The sequence below is a fragment of the Heteronotia binoei genome, chromosome 15, assembly GCF_032191835.1.
Source record: "Heteronotia binoei isolate CCM8104 ecotype False Entrance Well chromosome 15, APGP_CSIRO_Hbin_v1, whole genome shotgun sequence".
NCBI lineage: Eukaryota > Metazoa > Chordata > Lepidosauria > Squamata > Gekkonidae > Heteronotia > Heteronotia binoei.
The window spans coordinates 24,032,280-24,060,180 of record NC_083237.1 but is presented as its reverse complement, the minus strand read 5'-3'; the positions used below and the strand labels follow the sequence as shown (position 1 = coordinate 24,060,180).

General features: G+C 49.0%; 1 protein-coding gene across 12 annotated transcripts; it reads right to left on the bottom strand.

The window, feature by feature from the left end:
• Positions 1-579: 579 nt before the first annotated feature.
• EPN1 (epsin 1) lies at positions 580-24,063 on the bottom strand. Of its 12 annotated transcripts, none has more exons than XM_060255608.1 (11): positions 23,795-24,063; positions 21,365-21,614; positions 14,574-14,713; positions 13,269-13,334; positions 10,990-11,061; positions 9,873-9,959; positions 7,361-7,625; positions 5,879-6,046; positions 5,557-5,658; positions 4,829-5,071; positions 580-3,090 (listed from the first exon to the last, which is right to left on the bottom strand). In XM_060255608.1, exons 1-11 carry the CDS (start codon positions 24,020-24,022, stop codon positions 2,741-2,743), a joined length of 1,971 nt encoding a protein of 656 aa, XP_060111591.1. In that variant the 5' UTR covers positions 24,023-24,063; the 3' UTR covers positions 580-2,740. The 12 variants fall into 12 exon arrangements, with proteins under 12 accessions (XP_060111591.1, XP_060111592.1, XP_060111597.1 ...); XM_060255609.1 differs by having other exon boundaries at positions 14,586-14,713; XM_060255614.1 differs by lacking the exon at positions 5,557-5,658.
• Positions 24,064-27,901: the final 3,838 nt, after the last annotated feature.

Below are 27,901 nucleotides of genomic sequence, written 5' to 3'. Positions count from 1 at the left end.
CTGACCCATGACTGTGCAGACAAGTTCTAAACAACCAAGAGCCTTCCTGGCTGGTTCAAGCTTTAAATGTTAAGCTTGAGCCACATCCATTGCTGAATCCCCAATTCTGCCTTAATTCTGCATCACCAAGGCTCAGGTCACGTACACATGGAAAGGGGGGGGGCAGGCAGCACGGGCTGGACAACTTCAGGCTGCGGGTGGACAATCACCCTTTAGAACGCTCCATTTTACAAAAAGCCTCCCTAACAAAAACTTAGCAGCCTGATAACCCAGCCTAGCCCAAACTCATCTCCACTTGGAAGCTAAGCAGTATCTGCCACGGTCAGTCCTTGGATGGAACATCACCAAAGAGGCTGGGGACTGCAATGCAGAGGAAGGCAACAGTGAGCCACTTCTTTTCATCTCTTGCCTGGAAAACCTCCACGCATCTGTTGTGACTTGATGGCATGCAAGAAGTCACACAATTGTAATTTCTCTGGCACAACGTAATGGTATAAATGGAGGAGGAGCATCCCCCCACTGCGCCCCCTTCCCCCCCACCCCGGCCACAAAATCTAGCCCAGGTGCAAAGCCTCCGGGTGCCATAGAAGAACTTCCATTTATTTCATTTCATTAAGAGTTTTTTTTTTTGTTTTCTGATGCATACCAGAGCGGTGGTGGTGGTGTGGGTAGGGGTGAAAAGAGCCAAGAGAGGGAGGGTCATACACAGCCAAGATTTACTCTCCCAAACCCCCTGACCAATGACACGATAATTCTTCAAATATACGGGGTTGTAGTGGGAAAGGATCCCCAAACATGATTGATCGATTGGGGAGGGGGGGAAGGGAAGTAGCATACACCACCCACTTTGGAAACAATTGCAAGGAACAGGGGGCAGGGATGAGGGATTCAGCAGATTGTCCTGGGTGCTTATGAGTGAGTGCCCCCCCAACATAAAAACAGGAACGGACAATCACTTACAGCAGCACCACACACGCATACGCACGCGCACACACACAGGCTTGGACCCTCCCTTCCCCATAAGCTGCTGACACTGAAGGGAAGGAGAGAATACAACCATCCAATGCTCCACTCTCCTCATAGTATTTTCAACCAGTCCAAGGGGTTCTTCTGTACTTCTGCTGTTCCCACCCCACCCCCCACTCCCGCATCAAATGCTGCGCTTGTTGGGAGATGAAAGTTCGAGGGGGGAGAGAACATTTCAAAGTTTCATTTGTAAATCCACAGTACCTCTCCCCAGTAGGCCCTCAGTACGTAACGGGAATGGCGGCACAAGAAGAGAACCCGGTGTGGGAAGAAGAGTGGATCACGCACGGAAAAGTGAGCGTGCTGACTGTGTCTGAACGCCATCCGCGTGAAGAGTGCTGCCAAATAGGGTCCTGGGACCACAGGTGCATGGGCCCATGCCCCCCCCTCAACTTCCAAGCAATGTGCACGGGGGGCAGGAAAGCATCTCCTTCGATCCACAAGTCCAGGGTGTTGTCTCTGCACTCCTCCAAGGCGGGCTGGGCTGCTCGAGTCCACAGACTGGGGTGGGGTGAAGAAGGAGTGGGCTCTGCTTTCCCAGATGGGGAAGAGCCCTTTGTGAGTCTCCAGCTTCCCTGCAGGTGTTCCTGCAACTGTTTTAGAGCCACAGGAAAGCTCCCTTTGACGGTTTCTAGAATCCTCGGGCGGCTTCCGGGTTCCTCCTCTGCAAGAGGCTGCAGCGACGGTTTTGAGGCTCCCCGCTTCAAACAGGGTTCCATGCTTGGTGTGAAGGTGACTGATTCTCTTAAAGGACCAACTGGAAGATTACTGAAGGTGGGTCTTCAGGCATGGCCCCACCCCAGGTAGGCCAGCCTGGCTCCCTGCTCTAGATCCAGTTTTGGTCTCTGGCCTTCAAGTTAGTGGTTTCCCTCTTGGCCCCAAGGCTGGAGGAGACAGACCAATGATTCCCCTCTGTCTCAACCAGGCCCTCTAGAGTGAGGGGGCCTTATTGATTTTGCCCTATTTCTGCCCTTCAAGGAAAAAAGAAAGGCAGAGGAGGGCTGGTCCCAACTAAAATGGGAAAATAGAGGGGGGAGGAGAAGTGACACGCTTGGAAAAGGGAGAAGTCTAGGGGGAAAATTATATTTAAAAGGTTAGAGCTTGCCCCCCTCTGTGTGAATTGATTTGGAAGAGCCTAGAGGTAGGGGGTTGGCTTTTCCCCTTTCTAACTCCCTTTTGCAGGGGTAGGAGAGAGACGTGGGGGCCACCGTGGCCAAGAGGAGGTCCTCTTTGATCAGTGCCTCAAGAGGTGGGGCTGATAGTGTGATAAGTGGGGGGGGGGGCAAAAAGAGAGAGAGAGCACTCAAAGGCCCCCTCTACCCCCTGCCCGTTTTGCCAGTTTCTCATTCTCTCCTGCATAGGTCACTCTGGCCTCCTGTAGGGTTGTGGAGAGTTGCCACTTGCCGCTCCTAGAACCGCGGCAAAAGCGGACCCTCTCGACCACCCTAAAGGCCAAAGCGGTTGGGGGATGGAGGGACCCTCGCCTCCACCAACACAAATGGGGGAACGTGTGCCCAGCCCCTGAATCAAGGGGGCGGAAGAGCTCAACATAAAAAAGTCCTGTCTCTCTCCTTCCTTTTCCACAGCCCCACCCCAACTGCCCCATTCAGCTGTAACATTTTAGGGGAGGGGGCACCATTGCCATCTGGAAATACAACCGGGCGGGGAGGGGAGGGGAGAGGGGTGGTTCACCACAGGACAAAGACCCCACTGATTATAGCAAGAATGGATTGGTGCTCCCCACGGTGGAGGCCGAGGTGCTGCTGGGGACCATGCCAGCGGGAGGCATGGCAGGAGGGGGCAGCCCCATGGCAGGGAGGCCCATGGGCGGAACAGCCCCCAAGGGCTGCACCCCCACCATTGGGGAGACCGAGGCTAAGGGCATCCCGGGGGCCATGGGAGACACGGAGACCATGGGAGCGGTGGCGGCGAAAGCTGGGGGTGCTGGCTGGGACAGGGAGAGAACCGGACTGACGCGCAGCTGGTTGAGCGAAAGGGGGGTGGTTGCCGTCGCCTGGAAGGGGTTTGTGCCGGAGGCAGACGGGGCGGGAGCAGAGGCTGAACCTGCAGCAGAATTGAGAGAGAGAGAGATGGGAGAGGCGTTATGAAGGAAGCCCAGGATGGCTGCCTCCCTTGCCATGACTCAGTGAGCTAACACCTTCCCCCGTTCATACAGATGCCCCTGCTCAACCCACCCCGCCCCAGAGAGTCCCAAATGCCATCCATGCCCTGCTTTAACCTGCCGGGCCCAAACTGATGAAAACCTTAAAGCAAGAATTACAGGTGACCGCCTGCATATCCTTATCTGGTTTTTATAATCACAGCTTCATGAGCAAGACAGACATATGGAACTTGGACCTCCCATATCAACACCAAACACCACATTTCATCCAGAGAATCCAGAAGAGACTCAGAGGCTGACGGCTTTAGAGAACCCAGCAGTCCCAGTTCCTGGCTGCCCTGTTCCGGCTCCAAGAGGGCAGGTTCATCAAGGTCAGTGTTGTCAACTCAGGCTGGCAGGGGCTGTCTAGGGTCTCAGGATCCCCTACTGCCTGATTCTTTTAACTGGAGATGCCAGGGGTCGAACCTGGGACACTGGGCCACGGCTCCCTACTACATTGTAGAAGTAGGTGTTTGTTACTTTAAAATTTAAAGTCAAGTTTGTACTCCTTACAACTGCCAAGCAGTGGCAGCAAATGCTTTGGCTGACTGATTTTCTACATCGAGGATGGGGCTTCAGTGCTGCGCACATCCCTCCCCTATTAGAGCCAGTCATATAGGCTTACAAAAAGGTCCCGCAAACAGGGCCAGCTCTTCCACTAGGCAAACTAGGTGGCTGCCTAGGGCGCTGGTCCAGGAGGGGCACCATATTAGGCACTCCCACCTTTTTGTTTTAAAAAATTCCTTCCCCTCCCTCCCCAAATCACTTCTTCCCTTTGTCGCTGCTTCTCCCTACCCCAAATTGCTGCTGCCTTCTTTCCCCTTTCCACCGCTTCTCCTGGCCTCCTTCCCCTCCCTCCCCACCCTAAATCGCTGCTGCCTCCTTCCCCGCTTCCACTTCTCCCAGCCTCCTTCCCCTCCCTCTCCACCCCAAATTCCTGCTGCCTTCTTCCCCCTTTGCTGCTGCTTCTCCCGGCCTCCTTCCCCTTCCTCCCCGCCCCAAAGGGACGGCAGGGATAGTGGAGGAGGCAGCGGGGGTGGGGAGGGTGGCAGGCGGCAAGGCTGCCTGGGGCACTGTGGACCCTAGGGCCAGCCCTGCCTGCAAAAATATGTAATTGAAGGATTCCATTATGATGCTGTGAACTTTATGTCCAGAATATTCAGATGCTGGAATCGGGATCCATTGAAGCAGCCTAATACATAAGTTTAGCAACTGATGAAGAGAAATAGAAAAACCACAATATCTGTGTGTCCTTATTGCTGCTTAACTGCGTTTATGATTTATATGGGCTGTCACTCTATTCCTTTTTGTGACTTTGTATGAACTGGTTTGTACTGGATCGACAGTGTTACTTTGTTTAGACCTCAAATTGCCTTATATGCTCATGTATTCGTAAACATTTTCAGGGTGCCTGTGAGTGCTATAAATTTAAAAATCTTTGTTGTGTGCCAACATAATTTATTGTATATTTTGCCATATAGCAATTTATAGTGATATATTTTTGTGATGGCAATTACTTAGCGTGGCTTTTTGGCTTGCTCTTCTACACAAGCTTTGAGAGGGCAGCAGGACTAAGTTTCCCAGCCCGAGAAAGCCAAGGAAATTTTCAGATCCTGCTGCAATCCTTGCCCAAGTGCTTACCAGGGGGCAGGAAGGGGTTGGAGGCCTTTGCAGCGCTGGTGGGAACAGAGGGCTTGCTGACCAATGAGTCCAAGTCGACGAGGGCAGCGTTGGGACCCAGGAAGGACTCTGGGGTCTTGCGTGTCGGCTTGGAGGCTTCTGGTAATGATCCGCTCACGGCCACCATGTCAAAAGCATTGGGGCTGTCGGTGCTGATGCCGGCCCGTGAAACCGGCACCTCTCCGGCTAAGAGCGACAGCTCACCTGGAGTCAGGGAGGGAAGAAAAAGAAAAGTGGGGTGGGGGGGTACCAAGAAACAAAGGAGGGGAGAAGAGTATTAAGAAAAAAAAGACACAGATGCACAGGGGCAGATGCAGCCATAGGTAGCCAGCAGAGGGAAGCTCTGCATTTGACGCTCCCGATGCAGATGAAGTTGTGTAAAACCTCAAGCCGCAAAGCCTCAAGCTGAAGAAACCAGCAAGACCAAGCCACCCCAACTCGAAATACATGCAGGAACAATATTTGCTCTTGGGGTGCCAGCTCCAAGAAGGGACAGGCTGGCATGGGAGGGAGGGAGCGGGGAACCAAAGAGGTCAGGAAAGAGTCGTCTGGCTATAACCCAGTCCTGGGTAAAACAAGGTGCCTAGGCAACGTGGAGGTAAGGGAGGCAGTCAGGGCAGCGAAGAACATGCAAGGGCGACGGGGGTCAGAGGCGAAAAAGGCAGAGCCATGCAGGGAGCAGGGCTCACCTGTGCTGCTCCCCGATTTAGGCAGCGCTGGACGCAGGCTGTCGAAATCCGAGAATTCGTCCCCATCGCTGGGGCTGCCAAACTGCTCAAAGCCTCCGCCAGCTGGAGGAGGGGAGGGAGAAGGGAAGGGATGGGGCGGTAGGGTTAGCAGGGAGAAGGGGGAAGGGGCCCATTCCCATGCCTTCCCGTCCTGACCCAACAGCCTTCACTTCCTTCCCTTTCTCAGGCCTTCTGCGACACCCAAGAATCCTGGTTCCAAAGCCTGCCTGCCACCAACCCCACCTCACCCGAAAGCCTCCTGATTCGCTGATCTCCCCCTCACCTGCAGTGCCGTTGGTGCTGGGCTTAGAAGGGGAGCCGCCCCAGGGATCTGAGAACGTTGATGCCGGAGCCCAAGGATCGGATGCAGGTTTCCCTTGGGGTGCCGGAGTGGGGCCAGATGACCAGGGGTCTGGGGGTGGTGCTGTTGTGGTCCCGGTGGGACCCCCACCTGGGAGGAAACATGAATATCAGAGCCTGTTTTGCAAGCACTGGGGGAATAGTCCATCTGTTGCGCAGAGGCCAGGGGAGGGTCAGAGAGAAGCCTCAAAGACTGACATGTAGAAAGCGACAATGGGCCGCATCACTAGAGTTGTATAGGGCAGGCCTTAATACCCACATTTCACCCCGAGCTGGAGAAAGAGGCTGTTATATTTGTGGTCTTTCAATCCTTAACATCTATAATTGTTGGATAATGACAGACTTGCAAGTTGTGTATCTTAAACAGTAATGCTGTATTTGTTATTACTATTTTTTAAATTACAATTAGCGGTGTTCGTAACACTAAACACAATTTCAGAGGGTTGCCATGTTGGTCTGCAGTGGAACAGTTAGATTCGAGTCCAGGAACAATTGAGAAACAAACAAGAGTTACAGGCCAGGGAGGGCTGGAATGCACAGGAACACCATTCCAGCGAGCTTGGCATCAGGGGGCGTGGCTTAATATGCCTTGTGGGGCTTTTTCTACAAACAAAGCCCTGTTTCAGGCTAATAAGTTTTTGAGAGTCAAAGCTCCCTTCATCAGACATTACTAGAAACAGATCTCTGTGTCCTTTTATCCTAGTCAGCAGGTGGGAGGGGTGTTGTAAAGAATGCTTGTAAAGGATGCTAAGGTACAATGTATATCGCAATCAACTTGATGAGAACAGAGGGGACATTTCTGGGGGCAGAAAATCAGCACTTCTAGTGAGAGAAGGGTACCATGTCCCTGGGGTCAATTGTTCTGAACTTGGGAATGTCAACTGTTCTGAACTTGGGAATTAATTAAAGTTCAACAATCTCAAGCCATAATTTCCCTTTGAAACTTCTTTCTTTGTGGCAGTCTCAACCACATCTGTTAAGCTTCTGCTTCTGGTCCTCTTAGGACAACCCAGTCCACTCCCACACACTAGACCTTAGTCAAAAGCAGGGCTTTTTTATAGCAGGAACACCTTTGCATATTAGGTCACACACCCCTGATGTAGCCTATTCTCCTGGAGCTTATAGTAGGCCCTGTAGTAAGAGCCCAGTAAGCTCATGAAGGATTGGCTACATCAGGGGAGTGTGGCCTAATATGCAAAGGAGTTCCTGCTACAAAAAAAGCCCTGGTGAAAAGTAATCCCCAAAACCCTGAGAAGAAAAGAAACCTGGCTATAGCACCAAAGGTATTTAGGGGAGCGGGGTAGTCTAGGAAAATGCTGTTAGACCCTGATATTGTGCTTAATCAAAAGCTGATTTAAATATTCTACAGAAGGTTCCCCCAACCCCCTAATGCCCCTGTGCTTACCTTCAGACTTCCAGGGGTCGGTGCCTGCAGCTGAGGGGCCTCCCCAAGGGTCCGAGGGGGCTGCAGGGGGTGCTGTGGGGGGTCCCCATGGGTCTCCTCCTGTAGAAGCTGCTCCAGTAGCAGATGGTCCCCAGGGGTCGGTGGGAGCTGCGGGCACAACTGGGGCAGAGCCACCCCAGGGGTCGGCGGGGGCAGGAGGGCCACCCCAGGGGTCAGTGGCAGGTGGTGGAGTGGTGAAGACATCAGCAAGATCCATGAGTGATGACTGCATGGAGGGAAAGGGCATGCTGAGAAAGACGGAGGGAGAGAAACCCATACCCTCCTTTCCCCCACTTCCCTGACCTGTAGCACCCAGAGGCCCTCTCGGGCTAGGGCTGCCAACCTACAACCTCCAGATATTCCAAAATTACTTCCAGTCTTCCAGTTATAGAGATCAGATCCCATGGGAGAAAAACAGCTGCTTTGGACGGTGGACTCAATGGCATTATATCCCCTTCCCAGACTCCACCTCCAAATTTTCAACTATCTCTGGAGGAGTTCTGCATCTCTCATAGGACTTCTGGACTGTTCTGGAAGGGAGTGGCACTGCTCCGCCTAACACTAGTGCCACAGCTAAGGGCTCAGAGCAGCTCACAATCTCCTATATCTTCTCACCCCACAACAGACACCCTGTGAGGTGGGTGGGGCTGAGAGGGTTCTCACAGCAGCTGCCCTTACAAGGACAACTCCTGAGAGAGCTATGGCTGACCCAAGGCCATTCCAGCAGCTGTAAGTGGAGGAGTGGGGAATCAAACCCGGTTCTCCCAGATAAAGAGTCTGCACACTTAACCACAACACCGAACTGGATCTTCAAGAAGTTTATGCCATGAAGGGGCCTCCGGGAATGGCCGTTTTCCTCTTTTTTGTTGCCATATTGAATGGCAAAAAGATGGAGACAAGCAGCTGGACCCCATTTTGGTGACTTCCTGCCTACTTGTCTCCCTGGATGCAACCTCTGGAATTGAGAACTGTCTCAATGGGTCAGCTGAGGCCCATTCATTTTTCCATTCTGCTTTCTGTCGTGGCTTACCATATGCCTGTAAATGCTGGCATTCCCCTACTAGTTACGTTTAGAGGTACAAGCTGTAAGCCAGCAACGAATACAGAGGTCACTTGGAAAGCACTCTCCCCTCCCCCCCTGGTGTATTTTATACTTTTTCACAGGCTAGAGCAGGCCAATTTCTCCTCCTCTATTTCTTGTAATGGACTCTGGACTTCTCTCAGTATTCTGCATCTCCTAGACCACGCCCAGTCTTCTGGTGTTTGTGTGGGCGCGCTTTTTCTTCTGACAAGTTTACAGAAGCATGTTTCGCTGCATACCAGAGGGAGTCCCCTTAATATGCAGACCTTAACCATGCCTGGCCTGAACTGCTGCTTTGGAGGCTGACAGAGCAGCCAGCTACCTTTACTAGACATGCCATCTACCCAAAATCCATGCCATACTTTATTGGAAGAGATAAAAAATAAGGTCAAGGCTAACTGGTTGCAAGCAAAGCAGGAATATATTTTATTACTCAATTAAAATCCCTCTACATGTTTCACCAACAGGCTTCTTGCAGAGTGTGTGTATGTCTGTGTCTGTGTGTGAGAGAGAAATCTGTAATATATAACATGCAAATACATTGCTGAGTTATCATAAACAGCAATGGTTATTTAGCTAAAATTGTGTAAATAAAGCATTGTGTTTAAATCAAGTCACAATTCATGAAGTACCAACCACATACAAAATCATGAAGTACAACTGCTAGAGCTTATGCTGTCCTTGTGATTAGATGAAGGAAAAATGAAGGTGAGAGAAAAACTCTCCACATGTGAGAGAGAGAAGATAGCCTGTCCAGCACCTGATGTGTTTTGGCTCAGTTTTGAAAGAACCCATCTTCTGCCTAGATGAACGTGACAAGCCTGTTAGCCTCGGGTTGTTTCTTCAACTCAAGTCATGATTTGCATATTATATATACCCTGAACAAACCTGCTGGTGAAAGGCATAAGAAATTTCAACTGAGTAGAAAAATACATTTTTGCTTTACTTGAACCATCGGCCTTATTTTTCATCTGGGACCACTGGTGCTCTTGAATTTTCTCCATTTATCAGAACTAACAGTGGCATGTAAAAGGGTGCCAGCTTCTGCGTTTCCCCAGAACTTCATTCATCAGGCCAGATAGAAGTCCACCATTCCCTGGTATAAAGCAGTCTTCTTAATGCCACGGTTTGAAAAGGCTGCTTAAAATCTCCTTTCCCCCTCTTTTTCAGTTTGCAACACCTGACCTGATGCAGAGTTCCAGGGAACTCAAAAGCTTGTGTGCTGTTATGTGTCACATGGTTGATCCTAATGAAGGCATCACATGGATTTTGTATTTTTGACACATGGGCCACCCTCCACACTCTGCATATCAGGGCCACTCAATTGCCTTTGATTGCTCTCTCCCCCTCCATTAGGACCCACCGGTCCACTGTTTGCTAGCCCTGCCTCACCTCCTCCTTTGCAGGCACTGACTCCTTTTTACTCTCCTCAATGGCCATCTGGAGTCGCAGGTCATCCCCACGTCGGATCCGCTCTTCCTGCAAAGGGTTGTGGGAAGGACAGAGGTGTCAACCCAAGACAGCAAGGTGACCGCTGGTGGTTACTCACCTTCAGAAGGGTGGTGGGCAGGCAGAGAAGAGAGGAGATTTTCAGGCACTAAGGCAGCAATTCTAGATGATGTTTTCTCATCTAAGCGACCCTCTAGGTTCCCATTTAGCTCATGCATAGTTAAAAGCCCTTTTACCTTCAGGAGGACACCTCAAAGAGCCAAGAATGCAGGAGGAACTGAGTGTTGTGCCCCCAAATTGGGAGAAGCCTGGAGTCCCAAATCTGCAATACCCTGAGAATATTGGAGGAGCTCAAGGGGAAAGTATTCTCCTGCCCCTAACGGTGGACATCTAGAGTCCCCACATGGTTCAATGGTTTCATTTAGATCTTCCCATTTTAGTCCCCCCCCTCCCCAATATCAACTAAGGCCAATAAAATATGCTTCCTTTCCCTCTCCCCAATCAGCCCATGGAGTATGCTCACTTTCTTTTCCTTCAGCTAACTCCTACTGCCCCTCAGACCCAAACCAGAACCACTACCCCCACAATCTGTGCTCCAGGCTTCTGCCGCCCCCCTTTCCCATCCCTCCTCCACCTCCTACCACCAGGTTCCTCCTCCGGCTCATTGTCTGTTTTTCAGAAGACACCTGAGAAACACCTCGGACGGGCACCAGCGACAACAGAAACCCCACAGTTCAGAGTGGGCTTAGGAGGACATGTCGAGACTCAAGTTGCCCTACCTCCAGGGCCTTCCTCAAGGGAAGGCATTGTGGGAAATCTCGAGTCTACAGCAGTGGGCAATTAAAGAGGTCTAAAGTGAAATGGAGACAACAGCAACATTGCGTTGGTCCACTTAGGAGAGGGTGTGGAGAGACAGAAAACACCGAGTTAGTGGAAAGTGTGAGTTGGGGGAGGGGGCCTGTTCGGAGGGGTGGGGAGATGGGAATAGTGGTTTAGTTGATTATTTCTGAGGCACAATTGTCGGAGAAAGGGGGGGGCGTGTGTGTGGTACGAGTCTAACCTTGTCATGCTCCTCTTTGCTCAAGCTAAGGGCTAGCTGGAGCTGTAGGTCTTCGTCGGCCACTGCAGGGGGCTAGGGGGGAAGAAACACAAAATAAGAGGCATGGAATGGGGTTCCACATGGCGGAGGGAGAGAAGGAAGGAGGGAGGGTGGGAAGGAGGGAAGGAGACAATGGACAACCCATAGGCACCTCCAGTTGCTTGCTTTTGAAGATGTCATTTTGGTTAGCTACCCCCCTCCCCCGCCCCGCTCCAACCACTTCGTTTTCCTCATTCTTAGCTAAAGTTTCTGTCCTTGATGGAACACCCTTCTCTCTCTCTCCTGTCCTGGGTGCTGTCCTAATGAGGGGGTGGCTCCCATGGACTCCCCCCCACACACACACTTGAACCCCTCTTGGGTCCTGACCTAATGATGGACCTCCTGATGGCACCTGGGTTTTCTGGCCACTGTGTGACACAGAGTGTTGGACTGGATGGGCTGTTGGCCTATCCAACATGGCTTCTCTTATGTTTCAACAGAGCGTTCTAACCGGAACAGAAAACAACCCTTTTAAGTATGGGTTTGGTTTTTTTTAGGAGAAAGAGCTTTGACATACTCTGTAGTTCCTGTGGGGCAGCCAGGTTCACCTACGACAGCAAGAACAAGAGCCATGAGGCACCTTGAAGGCTAGTCAATTTATGAAGAAGACTGTAGATTCATATGCCACCCTTCTCCCCCCACATGGCAGCATAAGCTTCTGTGGGCTAGAGCCCACGAATGCTAAACCCTAGATCTAATCCCTCCTGTACTGTTAAGTCAGGCAGCAATTTTTCTCCAGGCCAGTTTTCCCAGGGATCCTGGAGGGTTTTTTCTCCCATCTTCTGGGCATGGGGCAGGGGTCACTGGGGGCATGTGTGGGGAGGTATTTGTGAATTTCCTGCATTGTGCAGGGGATTGGATTAGATGACCCTGGGGGTCCCTTCCAGCTCTATGATTCTAAGTTCCTTGGCAGGCTGTGGATATGCCTAACCCACCTTACGGGATCTTTGTGAGGACATCCTGAGCTCTGGGGACGAAGTACATGATACAAATGGAAACTCACCCTCCCAGATAAGACTCCATCTGTGGTAGAAGAAGCTTCCCTCCCCCCCCCCCCCCCGCCCATCAAGGTCCAACCTCACAAAACCAATTCAGGAGAAAGGATACAAAATTTCGCTCTTTGACTTAAAGGGAGAGGGATAACTGCCCCCAAATTAGGACAATTTTGGTACCAAGAAATCTAGACCTCTTCCGATAACTGCTCAGCCCGCCCCCTGATCTCAGTTAAGTCTTTGATTGGTCAACCCTCCCCCCATTCCACAATTAACATGCAGGTTGGGATGACAGGGAGTAGGACATGGAGGAGGAAAAGGGGAAGGAAATATGAAGCCAAAATCAAATGGGGGAGGGGGAAAGGTGGCAGAGTAAGCAAACACAATGGCCCCAAATCAGAGGAGCAACAGGAAAGGTGAGGAGGAGGCAGTGTAGCAGTCAGCGTCGCAAAGCAGGCCTTATGGGTCTTGTGGGCTGTGAAAGGCGCCAAGCAAAAGGTCTGGGGGCAACCAGTGCTGTGGCCTCACTTGCTGGTAAGCGGATGTGGCCCTGATTCGTGCCTGAGGTGGAGATTGTTATTTTCCTCCCCTTTACGAAGGAACAGGGAGGAGTATAATTAATAAATGGAGCGAGGGGCTGACCCCCAAACCCACGGGCCAGGGCAGAGGGCCCAACATGACCAAGGGCAACCAGATCCCGGTCTGCCTCCTTCCAACAAGAAAGGCAGGCAGGCAAATCCAAAGAAAACGTCAACCCCACAATCCCTGATTTAATGAAAGTGCTTCTGGGGGTGCCGGATACCAAGGAAGGCACAATATATAGCAGAGAAGGCTAGGTAAAACCTGAATCTTGGAGGGGACAGGGCCCTGCAACAGGCAATGGAAACATTAATGAACCCCCCATCAGCCGGGGTGGTGGTGGTGGTGGTGGTGTTGTCATCGCATGGGGCTCTGGCATGAAAATCTGAATGAAAAATATAAATCAAAGGGCCATTTCCTATCAGGAACTGTCAGCTCAAATACTGCTTTCATCCCACTTTCCCAATTATCCCAAGTTCTGTGAGGGAGGAAAAAAGCCTTAACTCTTAAAAAAAATAAATCCCAGAATGCATTGCAGGGCATGGTGGCAACTCAAGAGAATGGCCTGCTGCCCACCAGTCTCTTAGTCTTCCCCAGAGGGCCACGAGGGGCTAGCGGCCAGCAACTCACACAACGGGTTGGACCCTGCAGATCCGTTCTCTCAGAGCCTCTTGCGTCAGGCGAAGGCTCCTTGTGCTGGGGGGGAAAGAGCTGCTATTAGGGGGTTGGATCTGGGGGATCCAACCCAGTCTCTCCTTCAACTGGGTGCGACGGAACTGCCAGACGTTTACATTAAAGCTCAGTACCCACAGACCGATATTCTCAGGTGATGTGTGAGTGCAAACAACAGAAACAAAGCTTTTCATCTAGCATATGTAGAAATTACCTCCTCGGTCACCAACTAACACTTAAACATTTTTGTTTCATTTTTTTCTTATTTGAGCAAGGGTTGAAAGGCCAGCAATCTCTGCTTCACCCCCTGATTCACTAACAAACAGGAAACAACTTCAGAAAGCTGATCAGGTGAAAATGACTTGTATTCTATTAAGGCGAAAATATACAGCCGAAAGCCATACTGAATAGGAACCATGTATAAAACTTCAACACTGTCAATATCCAAAAATTCATGCATTGTTATTGTAGAATCAAAAAAGATAACGTGTGATATGTATTGCATTGCACTAACAATCCTGGGGAAGTCTTGCGGGAAAATTCTGAGGGGGGGTCCATGCCAACTATTTCTAGAATAGGAAGATGAACAAAATCAGGGCGCCCTTTGAATCCTGGGAGGAAATGTCTGCGCCTGGGAAAGTGACCGCTACTTATTACAGATCAGGCCTGCTTCTTTCTTCTGTCACTGCCAGAGGAGTGGACGCATCTACAGACTCACGACTGAGGTCTGATTCCAAAACGGGTAAATGGACCATCCTACCGTGGGGAGAAGAGGAAGCACGTTCTGTGAGGAAGAGCACGATATTCACAAAACAAACTGTACCAATAATTAGGCATAAGAATTTTGGAATATTGATGGTGTTAACTGGACTGGCAATATGCAGTTACCTTTGCTGGAAACCCAAGGTAACTAATGGAATTATACATTTATTGGTTCCTGGAATTAATTTTTAGTGTAACGCTGTCATATTGATGTTCTTTCCAGTTTGTCAGTGAACTTCCTTTAGGTCTGTGTGTGGTTTTCCAGGCTCATAATATTCACCTTTGGGGCAATGTTTGCTCCTGCACAAGCCAACATACAGAGAAAGGTGCGGCCCCGCTGGTTCAAGTCAGCCAGCTTTTATTTGCCTGCAGGAGAAATTCCCGCTCATCAACAGAGCCCAGGTGTGTGTTGCCTGTTGGTCTCTGCATCCCTTTTCATGACTCGCCGCAATCCCCCTTTGCCTTCCTGCCCACCCAAGGAGCCTCCAGCGACAGATTTACCTTGGCGCTTACCTGCTCCGCTTCCTCCTTGCTCATGGCCAGCGCCAGCTGTAGCTGCAGCTCCTCCTCCCCGCTGCTCTGGGGCCAGGCCTGCTCGGCTTCCACCGGGGCATTCGCCAAGGATGAGGAAGCCGAAGAAGCTGAAGAACAAAGGGGGAGGGGAGAGGGAAAGGGTCAGTGCTGTCAAGAAGCATTGTCTCCAGAAGGGCGCAGGGTAGGGTATGCGAAAAACCGCACCTCTCCATAACATATGAGGGCATGCTAAGCACTGCACAGTGGTTAGAGCACGAAACAAGGACCTGGGAACGCTGGGTTTGAGCCCCTATTCAGCTTACTGAGTGACTTTGGGCCAGTTGCCGCTTTTCAGTCTAGCCCATTTCACAGAGTGCTTGCCAGGGTAAAGCAACTGCATGTGCATCCTGAGCTCCTTACAGGAACAGCAAGATAAATAGTAGTAATATCAGGGCTTTTTTTTTTTTGTAGCAGAAACTCCTTTGCATATTAGGCCATACCCCCTGATGTAGCCAATCCTCCAAGAGCTTGCAGGGCTCTTATTCCAGGGCCTAATGTAAGCTCTTGGAGGACTGGCTACACCAGGGGTGTGTGGCCTGATATGTAAAGGAATTCCTGCTACAAAAAAAGCCCTGAGTAATATCAGTTTTGGAAGAGGGTCGTGTGCCCCTGGAGATGTGATAGAAGAGCTCGCACATCCTTCACCTGCTGCTTTACATACAAAGGACTATATGAAGGAGGAAATGGGGGTGGCAGAAGAGGGTGAGACGAGGCCATTGCACTGCTCAGCCAACCCACCCGCAGATCTCTCCTGCTTTGTACCAGGGCCTCTTAGTGGCCCACTTTGTACAATGCAATACATATCACAGGACCTGAGCAAACTGCCATGCAAGCAGCCCTGAACTCAGCAGCCTGAGAATGCAAAGTGCTTCTCTTTTTCCACGCTCCTGGTCCTTATGGTCAGAGGAGAAACTAGGCAGGCAGAGTCGGGTAATACTTCAGACTGGGGTGGGATAGGACAGTGTTAATGAAACGCAGCCTTTGCTCTGCAGCTTCATCCCCACCCCCCAGTCCACCCCCAGCAGCTCCACCTAGAAGGGCTTAAGCCTGCCATCTGTTTTTAACCTTATCACCCACCCCAAGACTCACTAGCCCAGAGCAGGACAGATGCTTAAAGAATTGTAGAGAATTTTCCAATGCACAATATACTGTTTTTCTGCCGTATTAAAAGAAAAAGCTTATAGTAAAAAAATGCACCCAGTTTTTAGACATCCCATAATGTGCACACTTTTCCAGAATGAGCAAGCACCACATGCCAATAAGGCTTGGAATGGAATGGCCAAACTGCAGCTTGGGAGCCACGAGTGATTCTTTCGCACATATTGTGTGGCTTTCAAAGCCCCCACTGCCATCAGCTGGCTTGGAGAGTGCATTCAAAGTTAAAGTTAATTCTTTCCACCTCTCCCTCCCTCCTCCCATCTATTTGCCTTCCTTCCTTCTGTATTGCAGCCCTCAAACATCTGATGTTCATGTCTTGTGGATCTCACCTGATGTTTATTCTGTGTGGCTCTTAAATTAAACAAATCTGGCCACCCCTGGCTGAAAATGCCAGAACCTGCTGCTTTCCCATAGAAGGCCTCAGACTTTGCCCCAACAGAACATGAAAAGAGCCCTGCTGGATCAGACCAGTAGCCCATCAAGTCCAACATCCAGTGGTCAACCAGTTCCTCTGGACGTCCAACAACAGGGCATAGAGACCAAGGCTTTCCCCTGCTGTTGCTTCCTAGCACTGTTATTCACAGTTTTACTGCCTCTGAAAATAGAGGTTTCCCTTTAGTCACTACAGCTAGCAGTCACCGATAGATTTGGTCTCCATGAATCTGTCTAATACACCTTTAAAGCAATATTATGCCTGTGGCTATCACTACCTCCTCTGCCTGAGAATTTCACATTTCTATGTAAAGAAGCAGAGGTCATTTTGTTGAAAAATAGGTGGTGGAGCTCATCCAGGGATTGTTATGCAGGTGCACCTACTATTCAGTGGACAAGGAGGTGGAACTCTCAGAAGGAGGAGGCGGAACTCTCATAAAGGTTCAGGAGCTGCGCTCCTGTGAGCTCCTACTGAATCAGAGGCCTGTAAAGAAGTATTTCCTTTTGTCTATAAAGAAGGTTGTCAGAGAAAGTGTTGGCACCACAGTTGTGGCTCAAGTGATTTGGCAGCAGGAATAGGATGCTGGCTTTATGGAATATTCTCCATCTCGGATAATTGTGTAGTTGAGAGGTGGCATCTGAAGTGCCCTACATAAAATAAAATTCGGTAGGCATCGGCTATTGGTTGAGAGGCAGCATTTGAAGTGCCCTACATAAGATTTGGTAGGCACTGGCTATCAGTACACCCCACAAAGGAAAACGAGAGTGCCCCTCTTTTGGTGCGCCTGGAAAGGAAGAGCCCTCACAGCAGGGGATCTGGCACACAGTTCTCCAAACCCTGGCAGAGACAGAGAGCGAACAAAGGGAAAGAGGACAGTGCGGCCACCAGTGCCATGACCTGAATAACAGCCTTCTCCCCCTGCCCCCACTCTAGACAGCCTGGCACCAACTGTCACCCCTCATTAGCGCAGGGAGGCCTGTAGCAGCACAAACAGCGTTATGGGGTGGTGGTGGTGGTAAGCCAGCCATTGAAGAGATGGGAGGGGGAGGAATCTGAGGAATGCTTTTTCCTGCCATTTTCAGGGTCCCCTCAGAATTTTTCCTTCTTCCACCAAGAGAAAAAGCCCAGAAGGGTGGAAAAGGGCATGGTGATCTAAACCCTAAAAGAGATGTTTTATCCAGAGGGTAAACCAACACACACACACACAGAGATTGTGATTCTCTAATAGTTCCTCCATCTCAGGGGGGATTCTTACAGGGAACCCCAACTTCACAACACTCACGCCTGGCCCAACACAAGCCAGTATTTATTTGTACCAGATTTTGCAACTGAACGACAGAATCTGAAGTCTTTAGGGTTAAATGTTGATAGAATTAACAGTTATTTGGACTGAAAGGAAGCGTTTTTGCACAACTCAAACATTTGTGCTCTTCTTTGGCAAATTACATTGATCCAAGAAAACACACAAGAGAACATTCCAGAACAGTGCTGGGATCTCCACCACAGTGTACCTTGAATCTACCCCCACCCCTGCCACACACACATTTACCTAGGATTATAATGGAACAAGAATCAAATTGCTCTTGGTGTGTGTGTTTTTTGTGTTAAACACTGAAGTCCAGTTTGTATACAAATCAGACGTTTGCTTGAAACACCTCTTAGATGCCTTCTAAACAGTTTCTGGGGTCTTGTTTTTCCAGAAGCTTCCACATAACTATGTGGAACAATTAGAAGAGCCTGGGCAAGAAAGGGACAGAATTAACAGGCCCAAGATCACAGTAAGGAAATGCTCCTCGGCTATCTCCAAGCAAACCTGAAAGCCAGAAGATCTTCAAGTTGCCTGGCAACTGCCTAGCAACCACAGAGTGCTTAGGGCCCATCAAAATGGCTGGCTGGAAATGACACAGTGATTGGAACTAGCAGAAGATGGAGAAACAGCAATGCCATGTATTTATTTTTCTCTTTTTTCTGTGTGGGGGAAGGAGACTGGAGAGGGAATGTGATGGCTCAGGAGAAGGGTTTGTTAAGACTTTGTTAAGGGCTCCTCCACTGGGTACTTACCCAACATATACCTGCCACAATAAGACCCTTTTGGGAACCCACATGGCTATTCCAGCTCACAGCCCAGGACGTGGCAGTTGTTAATGAAGTACAAAGAACAGAAAGGCACACTATAGAGCTGGGTCCTCCACAAGACCAGAGAGGCATACTTCTTGTGCAGTACTGGCCAAGCCTACAAAGCCCATAGGAAAGCAAAGAGCTCAAAAAAGGAAGATTAAGAGACTCAGGTGGGCAGTAGTAGAACAAATTTTGACACCAGTGACACCTTTAAGACCAACAAAGTTTTGCTCAAAGTGTAAGCTTTCATGTGCACATGTACTTCCTGAGTGTCTGAGGAAAAGCGCACTCCTTGAATAAAACTTTGTCTTGAAGCTGCCACTGGACCCAAAATTTGATTAAGAGACTATTCTTGACCAATTTAAGTGTGGTTGTCTCTGAGTGCACCTTGCACTGGCTGTAGCACTGATTCCATGCCACATTCAAGAAGCAAAACCCCTTCAGCTCTCTCTCTCTCTTACCCACTACTGCCTTTCACCTCAGACCTGCAAGAGCCAATGGCAAAGAGCTTCTAAGCCACAGAACTGGCTCCTATGATGGGCCTTTCTAAGAGGCAAAAGGGTTTTATGGCCCCTTCGAAGCCTCTTTCCTTGCAGTTTGTCATTGGAGGAGAAGCCAGCTGATGGGAGGCGGGGGAATCATGGTCCAAAGGGTAGAGTTGCCTGAGTGAGATATAATGCCATGGAGTCTACCTTCCAAAGCAGCCATTTTCTCCAGGGGAACTGATTTCTGTGCTCTGGAGATCAGTTGTTATTCCAGGAGATCTCCAGGCCCTACCTGGCAACCCTATTTGAATATGGCTACACCAGACCACAAAGTTCAGGAAGTATCAGGTGGTATCCATGACCTACAGCACCTTTCACCAACTCTACTTGGTGTGCCAGCTGGGATAGAAATTGTGATAATGGCACAATAAATGGCACAATGTTAGCAAAATCAATGTTGCAACTGGCTTTTTGTGGCTTCCTACTGTATTAGGATTATGGCACAGCCTACTAGTTTTGCTTTTGCAATTGGCTGTGATACGTTTTTGTGGTTTTCTATTTCTGCAAGGAGCTCAGGATGGTAGACATGATTTTCCTTCCTCAACTGCAGCTTTAAGCAGCCCTGCAAGGTAGGTTAGACTGAGAGTCCAACTAGACCACGTTCACCTGGTAAGCTACAAGGCACAGCTGGGATCTGAGACCGGGTCTTCCTTGCCAGTCCTGGAGCCATCTATGACACCATCATGAATTTTTAAGGAACCATTTGGATAGAGGCTCGAGAACAGTATATGCATCGAGCAGCTGATTTGGGAAGGCCCACTGAAAGATGGGTGACTTGGGAGGGGCCGGGAAAGCTTAAAATGGATTCTTAAAAACCTTCTCAAAAGGCCTATGAACTCTAAAGTAATACAGAAGGGATAATCCAGCAGTTAGGGGGGGTGGGGGGTGGGGAAGTTTGCAAATTCCCTTCCTGCCTTTTTTTTTTACTGCTTCTCTCTAATGTTTGACAAGTTCCTTGTAATTTTTTTTTGTAAAGCAACTTTGAAAGAAAGCGAAAGTGCACTCCCATCCGCTTGTCTCACCTGGGGCTCTGCAAACAGCGGAGGGTGGAATTTGATCTCGGGGTTATCAGCCTAGTGAAGGGCCCTGGTAGATCGAGGAGGCCTGGAACTAGGCCTCCCAGCAGGGCAACCTGCCAAGCGCTAGCAGGAGGGGAGGGGAGGCATCTCCTCAGGGCAGTTGCAGTTGAATCACAGAGCAGCACCTGGGCCCAGAGTTTGAGCAAGCTGGATTTCAGGGGAAAGGAAATGGGCCCAGGCAGCAAATTCCTCCATACCGCAAATCCCGGGCAGGAAAGCAGCTTCCATGGGAGGGAGGGTCTCCCCCGTAGGCCAAAAGGAATGGATCTCGATTTTTCAAGCATTCTCACACCCTGCTCAGAATCTTAGCTGGAGGGCCACAGCCCAGAACTGGCAAGGAGAGGGAGAGAGATTCAAAACCCTTCCCTATTTCTCCTGTTTGCATATATTCCATTTTTGTATTGCAGGTAGCTTAGGGTCTCCCCGCCCTGGAAGAACAGCGGCATATAAACAGTCAAACTTAATAAACAGCAACAGTTTGGCAAATACAGCGCAAAAGTGTTCAAAGGCTGCTAGGTCTTTCCTTTGGGGCAACCAGAGTGCAGGAGGAATGACCGTGCTTCTTCAAGGACCTCCTCAAGACAGAAATTTTGCTCCGCAGAGGCTGTTTGTAAGACACAATCATGGAAGTTCTTTGGTGTTTCTTTAACAGGGAGTAACTGGTCCACCGAGCTCAGTACTGTCTTCTCTGATTGGCAGAAGCTCTCCAAAATAATGGGCAGAGAAAGGTCTTTAGCATCGTTATCAAGTTTGTTTGTTTGTTTTTTAAATAAAGATACCAGGGACAGGACCTGGGACCTTCTGCCTGCATGTGCCTTAGCCAAGGGTTGCTCTAACAAACAAAATAGTGACCAGCAGGTCTCAAGGGACCTTCTGCATGTGCCGCTCAGCAGGTCAGTGAGATCAATGGCTGCCTGCACTGGACTGCCCTCTGTTGCAGGTCCCACACTCCAGCCATCTCCCCAAATGTGCAAAACAGAACTGTTCAGGACGGCATTCTTATAAAGAGGGCAGGTTTGTGATTCTGCACACTGTTTATGTATCACTTTGTAATTGCATTGTTTTAATTATTGCAACCTAGTTATATGCTATTTTTACACACTGCTTTCTAATTCTGAAACTCACCTTCAGTCCCACGAGAAAGGGATACTACAAAGAAACAGTACACCTTAATTTCAAAGTGCTTCAAGCAGGTAACACTTGGCTCACAGGCTGCCAGTTACCAAACAAGAATGGTGCCCTGAAGCCCAAACAGGACACTGAGGCTGGAAGTGAAGGGGCCGGGGAACATTTGCATCTCCCCAAGTGACTGCCTACGGATGCCTGCATTGTACAGATGGAGAACAGATCCAGATGTTGTGAGCCAGCCTGGAAGGGGGCACTCACCAGTGGCAGTCTGAGCCAGCTTCTCCTTGGTCTTGAGAGCGTGGGCCCGCTCCTCTTTGAGGCGCTCATCATCTTTCAGGAGGGCCACCAGCTGCTTGGCCTTCTCCCGCACGTTGACTCCCTGGTCCTTGCCGTCACGGTCGACGTACTGGAAATCTTTGAGTGTCTGGATGGCGTAGATGTTCTCTTTGCACTGCTGTGCCACCCGCTCTGAGCCAGTCTTGATCAGGTACTCCATCAGAGTCATAGCCTGGAGGAGACAGACAGGAAAAAATGAGACTGTCTCCCATCCAGAACGGAGGGGTCAAGACTTCACAGGCGTACATGGGGAGAAAGACCCAAGTGTATTACAGAAATCCACAAGTGCTTTGAGTGGGGGCCTACTACATGAAGGCAGGTGGAGCAGGATGCAGACTTCAGGATGTGGGGGTAGGACAGCAATCAAACAGTGCCTCAATAGTTTCCAGTCTGTCTTGAAGAGCAGGCCCCTGTACGGAGTGTTACAGCGATCCAGGAAAAATTACCACATCACAGTTCAGCATGGCCAGGCCAGCCCAGTCTAGATCAGAGGCTAGATGAAGCATTCTTTGCCACCATTCCCACCTGTTTTTCAGAACAAAGAACTGGATCTAACAAGACACCCAGCCTTTTAACTAGAGATGTGAAGGCCCATAAAAAGACCCAATTCTCTCCCCCCCACAAGGGCTCTTTCCCCAAATTTTCTGGCAGAAAACTTGGGGGAGCTGAAAAGGAACTCCTATAAAATATTCTCTCTTTTAGACTGAGTGAAATGCTTCTTAAGACAAGGTTTTTCACACTCAAAATGTACAGCATGAAAAACTCTGAGGACTTTCTCAATTTTCCCAGTGAACAGGGAAATTTGTGAAAGCACCAAAACTCGCCTCCCATACTATAGACATATATAATACTTCAAAGATTTATTTTAATTGCAAATAATGTTAGCAACAGTGAACACGCTTTAAAGTTCAAGAGTTCAGTGCTTCAAGTTTAGCTTGACATCCAAACAGCCCAGCAGCTCAACGTATTCCAACCCTGAAAACTTCTGTCCAAATAATACTTTGCTCTGCTTCCACCTTCAAATTTTATTTTTCCCTACCTGTCAGATGGCAAAAACTAAAGATACGAGTAAGGTGGCAGAATAGCATGCAGCGTTTTATAGCTCTTTCTCAAGTACCGGGTATACTTGCAGCTTTTCTTACTTTAAAAAAAGAAAGATTTCTGCGCTCTCAGATTCAATAACGATACCAATAGTACAATTTTTTATGCAGTCTAAATGATGCACTTGATGTTGTTTGATCAGTAAAAGAAGTTTAGGTTTAAAAAGAAAGTAAGTATTGCATATCGTTTAACTTCTTCCAACATGACTGTTCCTTCCCCCAAACACTGTGGAGGACAGTTCTTTTTTATGGCCTAAAAATGTCCAGAAATGTTACCTCTCTATCCACCCACTCACCCTTCCTTCCTGTCTTGCAGCTCTCAAACATCTGACATCTATTCTATGCAGCTCTTACATTAAATAAATTTGAACACCCCTGCTTAAGGCTGTAAATCCCCATGTGGCTCTGTTCAGACTCTAATAGGACTCTTTCAAAAGGAATGTGGAAATCTTTAAGCAAAGGAAGGGTTTGGTGGGATGCTAGGATGATCAGTTTTCAAAACAAAGGGCAGGCCAGGATAAAGGGCTTCTTAGAGATGCTTTACCAAGATGGGAACGAGAGAGGCGAGGAGATGTCAGTAATCCAAGTGCAACTCCAAGTGTGAACCATGAGCATATTTATGCCAGCACACTAGAACAACCATGCAGGATGCTCCTGCATATATTGACTGTGAGACCTCACGTGTGGTGCTTCCTAAAAAAAGGACTCATGACAGTCAGTGTTCGGGCTGCAGAAACTTTACAGGTTATTATTCAGCATGTCAATTAATTTATCAGTAATGTTAAATTCAGTAGGAGCCCTGTGGCACAGAGTGATAAAGCTGCAGTACTGCAGTCCGAGCTCTCTGCTCACAACCTGAGTTCGATCCCAGCAGAAGCTGGGTTCAGGTAGTTGGCTCAAGGTTGACTCAGCCTTCCATCCTTCTGAGGTTGGTAAAATGAGAACCCAACTTGCTGGGAGGAAAGTGTAGATGACTGGGGAAGGCAATGGCAAACCACCCGGTAAAAAGTTTGCTGTGAAAACGTCATGATGCAATGTTATCCCAGAGTCGGAAACGACTGGTGCTTGCACAGGGAACTACCTTTACAAATGTTAAATTCAGTATTTTCAGTCATTGGGTTCTCTTACAATGGCTATTTATTGACCTCATGCTCTGAATTTAGACACAGCTTGGTTCTTTTAATGAGACGTTGCCAACCCTTGATCTAGCAAGTTCAGAGGTGGTGGTAATGGTTGTGACCAGGTGCGTTACCTTGTAGACGTGGCGCCAGTTCTTCCCATGGTCGTTGAGACGCTTCCAGATCATGCTCATGATTTCAGAGAAGGCCACCACGTTGTAGGTGAGATCAGCAATTTCGGACATGAGGGAGCTGGATGGGCCCCATGGGTCATTTGAGGTGGCCTCTCGCACCTTGATTTCAGCCTCCGAATAGTTATGCACAATGTTCTTCATCTGGCGGCGCAGAGACGAAGTCGACATGGTGGCAGCCACTTGTGCAGAGGGAGGGGAGCACAGCCCCCCACTCCACTGTCGATGATGGCTCCGAGACGGGGTCGGCCTAACTGGGCAAGGGGGGCTTGCCCTTGGGCAGAAATCAAGAATCCCTTGAGACGGAAGCGTCCCCTGTATCCAGATGTGATCCCAATGTTCCTGGAGGGGAGAGGCCACGACAATTGTTCACGTGCCACTCTAGTGTGCTGTACTCTCCCCCGGGGGCAACCTGGGCATGGAAGGCATTCCGAAATGCACCTGGAAGACAAGGAGGAGGAAAATCTTAACCAGCGGTTGAAGATATCATCCCTTTCCCACACCCCTGTCTAATTCTTATTTAAGATGGGTTCAAATGCTTCTTTTTTATTATTCTGGGAACCCATTCCCCCCCCCCAAAAAAACCCCACTTGTTTCCAATGAGCTGCCATCCAGAATATATGGAGGGGAACATTAAAATATTTGCATCAGCAGCACCTCATAAAGAGGAGCACTGACCAAGACTAAGCACTTCTTTTTTTTTTTTGCCACAGTGTGACAGAGTGCTGGACTGGATGGGCCACTGGCCTGATCCACTATGGCTTCTCTTATATTCTTATGCTCTTATGTAAGTCACCTGAAATCCAGTTTCTTCACTGGGCTAATCTTAAATTTGTGCCAAAACTACCAAAAAAGAAAATCATGTGGGATTCTACTGCCACTGTGAGTGTGCTAACCACTGTGTGAATGTGCCAACCAAGCTTGCTTGTTGCATGGTTATTTTCCATCACTCATTCAGGAAGAGGGAAGTATTTTCCAGGGCAGCTTAGCCATATGTTCCTAAGACCACTGGATATCCCACCCTCCTTTTATTGACAAATCACCAAAAGTAATTCACGTACTAGTAACAACTGCGTAGCCTCAAGGACTATGAAACTTTAAAAGCAACTAAACAGAAGCTGAGTGCATAAAGATGCCTCATGCTGAAACAGGCAGCTGGCCTAGGCCTGCTCCAATGGTCTGCCATGCTCCAAGTTCTTGGGCCATGTTCTTCTCCAGAAATCCTTTTAACAGATGAGGCTGGTTACCTGAGGTATTTGTGTGGAGCACGTGCTTTGCCATTGAGCTAGGGCAGAGGTGTCGAACTCATTTGTTATGGGGACTGGATCTGACATAAATGAGACCTTGTTGGGCTGGGCTCGGCTGTCATGTTGGGCTGGGCTGGGCCGGGCCAGGCCATGTGTATACTTATTTAAGATCAGGGAGCAGAGATATAAACTTTATAAAGGACACAGACAAACACAATTATTTTTTTAAAAAAAAACATGCTTAAACATTAGCACTCGGTCTTAAAGGTGCTTTCTTTGCATTGCTCCCATGGGATCCAGGAAGCTGTGGCGCTTTCCTTCCTTCCTCAGGGGACCAGGAGGGAGCGGATCCTCAACCAACAGAAGAAAGAGAGACTTGGCTCAGTATCTCTGCTATGTGATCCAGACAGCCTAGCAAAGCAAGCTCTGTCTCCCTTCCCTTCCTCCTGAAGTGAGGAGCCTCAGTCAATGGAGAAAACAGAGGTTTTGCTCTGTAGCTCCTGTGTGATTGATCAAGCCTTGCAAAGCAAGCTGTTATACAGAAGCAAGAGTTAGAGAGAAGGAAGCAGATGACAGCCAGTTGCTCTGGGGCCTGAGAGGAGCCCTCTGGGGATACAATTTGGCCCCTGGGCTGCATGTTTGGCACGTTGAGCTAGGGACCCTGCCAAGACCCTTCAGATCCTGAATTCTGTACCTCTAAGATGCAGCAGCTAATTAAGAATGGTCTCTGCTCAAACAAATGACCATCTCTAGTTCAGAACCCCAAGAAATTCCATGCAACCTTTGTTACCTCCATCTCCAGCTGCAGCCACTAGTACTTTCTAGGTAGATTAGAGGAGATGTAGATCTGGTTCTGTTCAGTCTCCACCAAGTGGAACGCAGCATGACTCCAGCTTGGTGTGAGCAGGCTGGCCACCTTCATGGATCACGGTTATACCATTAGATCTGGCTTTTGTTCTTAACTCTGGCAGCACAGACTAGCACTGACACTGAGACTCTGGACTATACCTGCTTGTCTATATCAGAAGGTAGCTGTGTTGGTCTACAGTAGGACAGCTAAATTCCAGTCCAGTAGCACCTTAAGGCGGAAGACAGCGACAGCTAGAAAAATCAGCAACCTCTCAGATTCTTCCCCCCTTCCAGTTTGATGTAGTGGTTAGGAGTGCTGACTCTAATCTGGGAGAACTGGGTTTGATTTCCCACTCCTCCACATGCAGCTGTTGGGTGATCTTGCATCAGCCACGGCTTTCTCAAGAGCTCTCTCAGCCCCACCTACCTCACAAGGAGTCTGTTGTGGGGAGTGGAAGGTAAAGAGATTGTAAGCTGCTCTGAGACTCCGAGTGAAGGATGGGTATAAATCCAATCTCTTCTTCTCCACGCTTTATATTCTTCCCCGCTCCCTAATGTTAAGATCTCATGTGAGGGGAACATGAATTGTATCCCAACCACCTCCAACCGCCTTGTGGGACAAAGATATGCTGCCGTCTAATTTAACTTTTATAGGTATTTTATTGTCATGTGGCTGTTATTATTTTATACATATGTTATATGCCACCCAGATTCCTGCTTCCAGGAAATGAAGCTGGATAGGAATCAAATAAACCAGTTGTGTCGAACTCATTTGTTATGAGGACCGGATCTGACATAAAAGAGACCTTGTAGGGCTGGGCTATGTCTGGTTGGGCCGAGTCATGTCGGGCCAGGACATGTGTGTACCTAATTAAAATTAGGTAGAAGAGATATAAATTTTATAAAGGACACAGACAAACACCAGTATATATATTTTTAAACTTTAAACATGCTTAAAACGTTAGCACTCATTGGTCTTAAAGGTGCTTTCTTTGTATTTCTCCCATGGGATCCAGGGAACTAGGCAAAGGAAGCTATGGCTCTTTCCTTCTTTCCCCAAGGGAGAAGCCTCAGCCAATGGAGAAAACAGAGGTTTTTTTCTGTAGCTCCTATGCAGTTGAGCAAGCCTTGCAAAGCAAACTGTGATGCAGAAGGAAGCAAGAGAGAGGGAGAAAGAAGCAGATGACAGTCAGTTACTCAGGGGCCTGATAGGAGCCCTCTGGGGGCCTGATTCGGCCCCCAAACTGCATGTTTGACACCCCAGAAATAAACACAAAGATAAACAGCCTTAGAGACCAGCAAGACTTTTGGGTATAAGCTTTTGAGACTCAACGCTCCCTTTGACAGATCTCTAATGAAGAGAGTTTTGACTCTCAAAAGCTAATACCCCAGGAACCTTGTTGGTCTCTAAGATGCTGGTGGTCTCCAATCTAGCTTGCCTACTTCAGGCACAGAGTGTACCATCTCTTGATGCCAGCACACAACATGGAGAGCAGAGCACCTCTGAGAACACAGGACCCCTTTCATCACATAACCCATGACCAACTGAAAGCTTGGGACCTGGAGAGAGCACTCAAGAAGACTTCAGGGCCTAGATCAGAGCAGGGAAGGATGGGAGTCAAACACACACACACACACCCACACAAGCCAATTTTCAAGCATGGAAGAAGCGTCTGGGAGATTAGACGGCGTGTAGTCATAGCGTCTGTCTCAAACCCACCCTCTGCTTCCTGGAACTCTGGGCCCTGCCTGACCCCTTGACATCCTTAAGTGCGAAACAGGAAGGAAGTTGACATTTCTAAGGAATGAGTCACAGCAGTCAGATGTGGGAAACCTTCCTCCTTCCACCCCTTTCTAGATTTCTCAAGACTGCTTCTGATGCTACAATTTCCAGTGAAAGACCCTAGAAATTGCTGAAGAAGATGAAGCAGTGCAGAGGGAGCTACTGTGCACT